An 8,718-nucleotide genomic window follows, 5' to 3' on the forward strand; every position below is an offset into this window, starting at 1 on the left:
GAACATGACAGCGAATTAGATTATTCCCTTTGCCCTGCACATGACCCATCTTCCTCCATTCATGTCTCTATCAAAACATTCTTAAATGCCACTATCTATTCTGCTTTCACTAGTACCCATGGCAACGTAAACCAACATGTGTAAAACAAAATTTACCCCTTTAAATTTCATTCCTCTGACCTCAGAGCTATGTCCTTCCAAACTGGACATTTCCACCCTCGCAAAAAAGTTCTGATTGTCTCCCCTTTCTAAGGGGCGGCACAGTTGTTCTTTACTGAGAACCTAGAGACCCGGGTTCGATCCTGACTACGCATGCTGTCTTTACGGAATTTGCACGTTTTCTCTGTGACAGCATGATTTTTCCACGGGTGCTTCAGTTTCCTCCCACATTGCAAAGACTGAAGATTGATTGGCTCCTGTAAATTGTCCCTAGAGTGTAGGACAGAACTAGTGTACTGGGTGAGTGTTGGTCAGGGTGGACCCGGTGGGCTGAAGGGCCTGTTCCCACGCAGTATCTCTAACCTAAATCAAACCTCTCATAATTTTACTTACTTATTTCAAGTCTCCTCTCAATCTCCAATGCTCCAGAAAAAAAAATCTATCCAAGTTTGTCCAACCTTATAGCTGTACACCCTCTAATCCAGGCAGCATGCTGGTAATGCCTGGACTCGCGTTGCTTCCTTCCTGTTATAAGGGGAACAGAATTGTACATAATATCCCAAATGTGACCAAACCAAAGCTTCAATATGACTTTCTATCTCTTATATCCAATGTCCCAACCACAAGCATACGATATGCCTTTCTTCCCCAATCCATCTATTTGTATTGTCACTTTCATGGATGGCAAAATGCTTCTCTACATCAGTAATGTTAAGGGTCCTGCCGTTATCTGTACTTTCTCCATGCATTTCAAAACCCAAATTACAACGACTCACACTTGCCTAGATTGTCCGTCTGCAATTTCTCTTCTGTATCCTTTGACAGCATACTTCATTGTCCGCAACTTCCCTGGTGTGGGACGAATAAAGGAATATATTATTATTATTCACCAATTTTTGTGCCCTCTGCAAACTTACTCATCAATCCAATCTACACTTTCTTAAAAGTTATTGAATTGAAACATAGACAAAAAAGGTCGAGAACAACACCACTGATCACGAACCAGAATAAGATCCTTCCATCATTGCCTTCTGTTTCAATGGGGAAAATACCAAGTCGCACTGGATCCCATGCGCCTTGATCTTCTAGATCAAGATACCATTCTATCAGGTTGCACCACACTGATTTGGTAACAACAGACCACAAGACTGGTCTGTATTCATGGTAGGGTTCAAGAACCTGATGACCGAGGAAAGAAACTCCTAACAGTGAGACGATGGCATGGCCCAAATGGTGGAGATCTTTAATGATTGATGGATCTTATTCTTCTTGATTCTGTGCCTCGTGTGGCTGCTTTTGATGAGTGGGTGGTGCTGTACCCATGATGGGCAGGGCCGAGCACACCATTCTCTGCAACCTCTCACAATCCTATGTGTTGAAATTGCCGTACAAGAATATGATGTAATCAGTCAGGATACTTCCTACAGACCATCTGCAGGTTAGTTGGAGTATTCCGTGAATTGCTGTACCTTTTTGAACATAGAGGAACTGGTCCGACTTCTTTGCTGCATCTACTGTATATGCCGGATCCAGGAACAATCATTAATGCTTGGGAAGTTGCTAATTCTCTCCACTGCCGACACGCCAATGAAAATTCCAGTAGATAGTATTGACCATGTTAGTAATGAGTGAATCTGTAGAATAACCTGAATGATGGAAAAGCATAAAAGATCAACATGAATAATCTGATCATTTGCAGATGGATTTTGCGTAACTGTTGAATGCAGCAAAGAGGCAAGAAATAGGCAATCCAGTTGCACTAGTCCATGTGAGCTTCCTTCCACTCAACTACAAATGTACTGTACTGTTCACCTCAACTGCTCCCTGTGAGGGAAAGTTCTAAATTTCCACTATCTTTCATTGGTGATTATTTTACATTGATGATTTTCAACTTCAGGATTCACTGCAGGTGGAAATATCTTCTCAGTATTAGCCCTATATGAACCCATGTTAATTTCAAAGAGCTTAACAGACATCTTGTCGATTTAGAAAATGTCTGTTAACTGTTCCCTATGCTTGTCCTCATTTTTACTGACGTTTCAAATATTTCAGAGTGAGATATCTGATTGGAGAAAAAACATGGATAGAAAGGTGGCCAAGCAATGCAGAATGCCAAGAGGAGAAGTTCCGAGAACTCTGTAAAGACCTAAGGATGTTTGACGACAATCTTTGGAAATTTGGGTGCGATAACTAATTACGTTGCAGCTTAAAATAAGTTGTAAATCATTATTTAGGCCCAAACAATTTTCAATAAATAAAGTCAAATAATCAAAAAAAATTAAATGCCAAAATTGATTTTTTTCCTTCACTGCAATATTTTAAAAGGCAAAACATGAAAAATCTTGTCATCAGAGAGGATACAATGGAGACAATGAAACAAGGAATGGAGCGGAATTCTTGCATGACATGGGTTGGGATATGCAGTTGAGATAACTGAGGGAGACAGTGGTTTCAGAGTGGATACAGTTTGCTAACCTATCCCTCAAAATGAAGTTCGAAAAATCTAGACAGGAAAGGGAAGAGTCAGATACAAACATAAGAGCACGGCAGAAATTGGCAAGAACTTAAAGAAATTTGGCTTCTGGATGAATGTCAGAAGCAACACCAACATAGTCATCCAAAAGTAGGATAACACAAAACTAATGAGAACGGTTGATCGATGTGGCCCCAGTGGACCAGAAGCCCAGTTTCCATGCTATATCTCTAAACTAAATCTCAGAAAACTATTTCCCTCCCTAACATCCGGAATGTGATATATTGGCTGGTTCGATTTAACAAAAGATACAAGAGCATCTTGGCTACACATCACCAGCACTCATTGCTAAAGGGCACGTTTCCATGCTGTATCTTGAAAACTAATTCTAAAACTAAAAATATTCCCCATTTCCTTATTTATTCAAAACACCTTTATAGTTTAGAAAGGAACTGCAGATTGTGGTTTACACCGTACACAAAATGCTGGAGTAACTCAGCGAGACAGGCAGCATCTCTGGATAGAACAAATGGGTGACGTTTCAGGTCAAGACCCTTCTTCAGACGGAGAGTTAGGGGAGAGGGAGACACAGAGATAAGGAAGAACACTTCTTCCCACTCTGTCTACTGCAAAGACTCTATCCCCTATTCCCAAACCTTCGTCTACACCACATCTGCGCCCAAGATGAGGTGTTCCATACCCGGCCATCTGAAATGTTCTTTAGGGAACACGGGGATTCCCCCCTTCTATCATAGATGAGGCCCTCACAAGGGTCTCCTCGATATTCCACAGCTCTGCTCTTGCCCCCCCATCCCCCTGTCACAACAGGGACAGAGTCCCCCTAGTCCTCACCTTCCACCCCATCAGCCGTCGCATGCAGCACATTATCCTCCAATATTTTTGCCACCTCCAAAGAGATTCCACCGCTAACCACATTTTCCGATCTCCACCACTTTCCACAAAAGGAAAGGCAATGCCAAGGTAGTCATGGAAGATTTCAATATGCAGGTAGACTGGGAAAATCAGGTTGGTACTGGAAGAAAGGGTGCCTCTGAGATGGTTTCTAAGAGCAGCTTGTAGTGCTCTTAGAAAGGAAAAGGTAATTCTGGATTTAGTATGGTGTAATAAACTGGATTTGATAAAGGGAACGCAAGGTAAAGGACCACAAGGAAGTAGCGACCACAATATGATAAGATTTAACCTGCAATGTGAGAGGGAGAAGGTGAAATCAGATGTATCGGTATTACAACTGAGCAAAGGGGAACTACAGAGGCATGAAGGAGGAGATGGCCAAAGTTGGCATGAAGGAGGAGATGGCCAAAACGAGGAATTACAGAACAGTTAGCCTGACATCAGTGGTGGGGAAGATGCTGGAGTCAATTATTAAAGAGGTAATAACTGTGCATTTGGATAGCAGTAAAAGGATAAGTTCAAGTCAACATGGATTTATGAAAGGGAAATCATGCTTGACTAATCTTCTGGAATTATTTGACGATGTGACAAGTAAAATGGATGAAGGGGAGCCAGTGGATGTAGTGTATCTAGACTTTCAGAAAGCCTTTGATAAGGTCCCACACGGGAGATTGGTAAGCAAAATTAGAGCACATGGTATTGGGGGTCAGGTGTTGACGTGGATAGAGAAGTGGTTGGCAGACAGGAAGCAAAGAGTAGGAGTAAACGGATCCTTTTCAGAATAGCAGGCTGTGGCGAGTGGAGTGCCGCAAGGCTCGGTGTTGGGGCCGCAACTGTTTACCATATATATTAATGATTTGGATGAAGGAATTAGAAGGAACACTAGCAAGTTTGCAGATGACACAAAGCTGGGTGGCAGTGTGAACTGCGAAGTGGATTTAAGAGGTTGCAGGGTGACCTGAGCAGTTTGAGTGAGTGGGCTGATGTGTGGGCTTATCCACTTTGGCGGCAAAATGAGGCGGCAGATTATTATCTCAATGGTGTCAGGTTAGGTAAGGGGGAAGTGCAGCGAGACCTGGGTGTCCTTGTACACCAGTCACTGAAAGTTGGCATGCAGGTACAGCAGGCACTGAAGAAAGCTAATGGCATGTTGGCTTTCATAACGAGAGGATTTCAGTATAGGAGTAAAGAGGTTCTTCTGCAGTTGTATAGGGCCCTGGTAAGACCACATCTAGAATATTGTGCACAGTTTTGGACTCCTAATTTGAGGAAGGACATCCTTGTAATTGAGGCAGTGCAGCATAGGTTCACAAGATGGATCCCTGGGATGGCGGGACTGTCATATGAGGAAAGATTGAAAAGACCAGGCTTGTATTCACTGGAGCTTAGAAGGATGAGAGGGGATCTTATAGAGATATACAATTATCAAAGGATTGGACAAGCTAGATGCAGGAAAAATGTTCCCAATGTTGGGGGAGTCCAGAACCAGGGGCCACAGTCTTAGAATAAAGGGGAGGCCATTTAAAACGGAGGTGAGAAGGAACTTTTTCACCCAGAGAATTGTGAATTAGTGGAATTCTCTGCCACAAGGGCAGTGGAAGCCAAATCACTGGATGGATTTAAGAGAGCGTTAGATAGAGCTCTGGGGGATAGTGGAATCAAGGGATATGGGGAGCAGTTGGGCACAGGTTACTGATTGTGGATGATCAGCCATGATCACAATGAATGGTGGTGCTGGCTCGAAGGGCCAAATGGCCTCCTCCTGCACCTATTTTCTATGTTTCTCTATGTTTCTATGACTCAGTCCGTAGAAGGATCGCAACCCGAAACCTCACCCATTCCTTATCTCCAGAGTGGATGCTGCCTGTCCTGCCAAGAAAGTCACTCCTGCATTTTGTGCCTAATTTTATAAGTTTAGTTTCGAGATACAGCACGGAAACAGGCCCTTCTGCTCACCGAGTCCCTGCCAACCAGCGATCCCTGCACACTATCTCTATCCCATACACACCAGAGATAATTTACATTTATACCAAGCCAATTAACCTACAAACCTGGACTTCTTTTTGGAGCGTGGGGGGAAACCGGAGCACCCAGAGAAAACCCACGCAGGTCACAGGGAGAACGTACAAACTCCGTACAGGCGGCACCTGTAGTCGGCATCGAACCCGGGTCTCTGGCGCTACATTTACTGCAAGGCAGCAACTCTACCGCTGTGCCACCGTATCTCTAAAACGAAAAATATTTGCTCTTCCTTATTTATTCGAATCACCGTTTTCGTTATGTGAGACGAAGTGGTTAACAGCTCCTACCTTGACACCCAGTCTCCGACGCGAACCACCCCTGTTGGTGTTGCGGGACGCGACCCGCTCGTGCCCTGCAGCCGTCAGCGTTGTGCTCCGAGGCGAGCCGTCGATGGCCAACATGGCGGCCACGGGGTTCACCCCGCGAGCCGGCCAACTGTCACTTCGCTCCCGCGAGCCGGCCAACCGTCACTTCGCCCCGCGAGCCGCCCTCCTCCCCCTCCCGCGCGAGCCGGCCAACCGTCACTTCGCCCCGCGAGCCGGCCAACCGTCACTTCGCCCCGCGAGCCGGCCAACCGTCACTTCGCCCCGCGAGCCGGCCAACCGTCACTTCACCCCGCGAGCCGGCCAACCGTCACTTCGCCCCGCGAGCCGGCCAACCGTCACTTCGCCCCGCGAGCCGGCCAACCGTCACTTCGCCCCGCGAGCCGGCCAACCGTCACTTCACCCCGCGAGCCGGCCAACCGTCACTTCGCCCCGCGAAAAGATATGGGAGAGAGGGATAAGATAGTTCAAGTGAACTTGAGGGCAGGTTGGAAGTTAATGGTAAAGTTAATGTAATTAACAAATTCTCCACTGCTGCAGGAGGCAGCCCCGATCCTGTAGTTGATGTAGATTGCATCAAGCAGTCCTTGTTCCAAATGTTACTTCAACAACTTGTCGTTTGACTGCTCTCACTTCAAGTTAAAGGTATGGGCACTCGCAAGCTACAGCCAGCTATCCAAACGTTCATTGACGACTGCATTGGGGCTGCCTCCTGCAGCTGTGTGGAACTCATTCGTTTCTTTCTGTCCTGGGTTTCCTGTGTTTCTCTCCACCACCACAATCGGTATGAAGAAGGGTCCAATCCTGAATCATCACCTATCCATGTTCTCCAGCTATGGAGAAGCCATAACAAGGTGGTATCTCTGGAGACACGGGGACTAGGAGGAGTTAGATTTTTTTTAAATTTAGATTTAGAGATACAGCGCGGAAACAGGCCCTTCGGCCCACCGGGTCCGCGCCGCCCAGCGATCCCCGCACATTAACACTATCCTACACACACTAGTGTGAGATGCAAATGTGAGTGCTCACAATCACGATGCTCGAGACAATCTAGAGAAACAAGTATAGTTTATTTGTAAGTCTGCAGAGTTGGGTGTCTCCCCTGTCGAGACACACCGAGGTCGGGAAAATCCCTTCTTTTTATTCACTTCATTTTACAATTGTTACACCTTTAATTCCTCCCCTTCGGGCTCCTTCCAATCGGAGCACTGAGGTGCACAATCTACCGTCACCGCCCCTGTTGCCTTCCACATCATACAGTAATATGGTTTTCCCTCCTCAGTTTGGCCATGGTATACATCCCACGGCAAGCGTAGATCCTGAGGAGGGTATCACAGAGGGCTTGGGTTCCCCAATGGCTTTGCCCGTGCAGCCTCCCTAATAACTCCCTTATAATTTCTTTGTTCAATAGCTGCTTTCCATCCGGTGTCCACCATTTCCCATTTGGGGTACGCCGGGCTCCCATTTCGCTCATGTGTTCCTGCTCTTTTTCACCAAAGATAGGTATCTTTTCCTCGGGTTCCCTTAAAGGTATCAGTGACATCATTTCTACCGTCTGATCTGTGGCTGCTCTCTTTGCCACCTCATCCGCTGCCCTATTTCCTCGGGCTTCCAGGGTGTTACCCTTCTGATGCCCTGCCACATGTGCTATGGCTACCCGTTCTGGTTTCTGCAAGGCCTCCAGTGTCTGTCCTATCAATTGCTCATGCACTAATTCTTTCCCCCCCCCCCCCCCCCCCCCCCCCCCCGAGCTGTTATCATTCCTCGCTCTTTCCAGATCTTCCCAAAGGTGTGTACTACCCCAAAGGCGTATTTTGAGTCGGTATACACTGTTCCTTCCTTTCCCTCCAATAGTTCCAAAGCTCTCATTAATGCGTATAATTCACAAGATTGGGCTGACCAACCACCAGGCAGCCTGCCGCTTTCAATTTCCTCCATAGTTTCCCCATTCACTATACCGTATCCATTATGTCTTTTTCCATCTATACATCTGGAGGACCCGTCTATAAACCACCGGCTACCCTCAGCCAGAGGTTGTTCTTCCAAGTCTTCTCTACTTTTTTGTCTGTAAATCTATTATATCACTACAGCAGTGTTCTGGCTTCCCTGTCTCGTTTTCTCTTTCTTCGGGCGGGTACAGAAACTGAGATGGGTTTAAATTTTTGTCTGTAATCATGGTCAAATCGTCCTTTTCCATCAGGATAGCTTCATATTTTAAAATTCTAGAGTCCGTTAACCATCTGTTGGATTTCTGAGCCAATATTGTTCTCACCGTATGTGGGGTGGAGACCACCAAAACCCCCCCGAAGGTCAATTTCCTGCTCTCCTCTACTAGGACCGCTGTGGCTGCCACTGCCTGTATACAGATAGGCCATCCTCGTGACACTGGGTCCAATATTTTTGATAAAAATGCCACGGGCTGCTGGTTTCCCCCCCTCCTTTGAGTCAATACCCCGAAGGCTATCCCATTTTCCGCATTTACAAACAGATGTTGGGCAAGGCGTTTCTCAGCCCCTCTAGGTCTCGGGTCGCCCAAGGAATATACTGGGTTTGTCCTGCCTTTTTCAAAAGTAATGGCATCATTCTCCCCCTCAGCTCCTGTCTCTCGTTCACCATCTCCTGTTGCGGTTCTATCTGTATACTTTCCCACCTCATTCTTCTCTGGGCGTACCCCTGGCTTTCCTTTCTTTTCTTTCCATATCTTTTTCCATCTCCCTTATCTCTATCTCTAAGCGCTTTATGGATGCCTCTATTTCCCTTCTACACTCCCTTGTTCTTTCCCCATCACTTTCTAATTCTGCTTCATTCTCACAGTTTTGCCTTCTCTCT

At 46.1% G+C, this 8,718-nt stretch overlaps 1 protein-coding gene and 1 long non-coding RNA gene across 3 annotated transcripts in view; one reads left to right on the plus strand and one right to left on the minus strand.

The window, feature by feature from the left end:
• Window positions 1-2,407, plus strand: part of LOC144591663 (complement C3-like) — a 25,383-nt gene extending 22,976 nt beyond the window's left edge. Inside the window, exon 12 of the mRNA XM_078395706.1 lies at window positions 2,212-2,407. Within this exon, the coding sequence (XP_078251832.1) occupies window positions 2,212-2,353 (142 nt within the window). The 3' untranslated portion in view covers window positions 2,354-2,407. The remainder of the gene's footprint in view (window positions 1-2,211) is intronic.
• The window catches only part of LOC144591664 (uncharacterized), a 21,703-nt gene extending 14,991 nt beyond the window's left edge, over window positions 1-6,712 (minus strand). For both annotated transcript variants that reach the window (XR_013546974.1, XR_013546973.1), the window contains exons 1-4: window positions 5,854-6,712; window positions 1,629-1,805; window positions 936-1,008; window positions 553-684 (exon numbers count right to left, since the gene is read on the minus strand). This is a non-coding gene — a long non-coding RNA (uncharacterized LOC144591664). The remainder of the gene's footprint in view (window positions 1-552; window positions 685-935; window positions 1,009-1,628; window positions 1,806-5,853) is intronic.
• Between the last annotated feature and the right edge of the window lie 2,006 nt (window positions 6,713-8,718).

Source organism: Rhinoraja longicauda, unplaced genomic scaffold (assembly GCF_053455715.1).
Source record: "Rhinoraja longicauda isolate Sanriku21f unplaced genomic scaffold, sRhiLon1.1 Scf001393, whole genome shotgun sequence".
NCBI classification, from domain to species: Eukaryota; Metazoa; Chordata; class Chondrichthyes; order Rajiformes; family Arhynchobatidae; genus Rhinoraja; species Rhinoraja longicauda.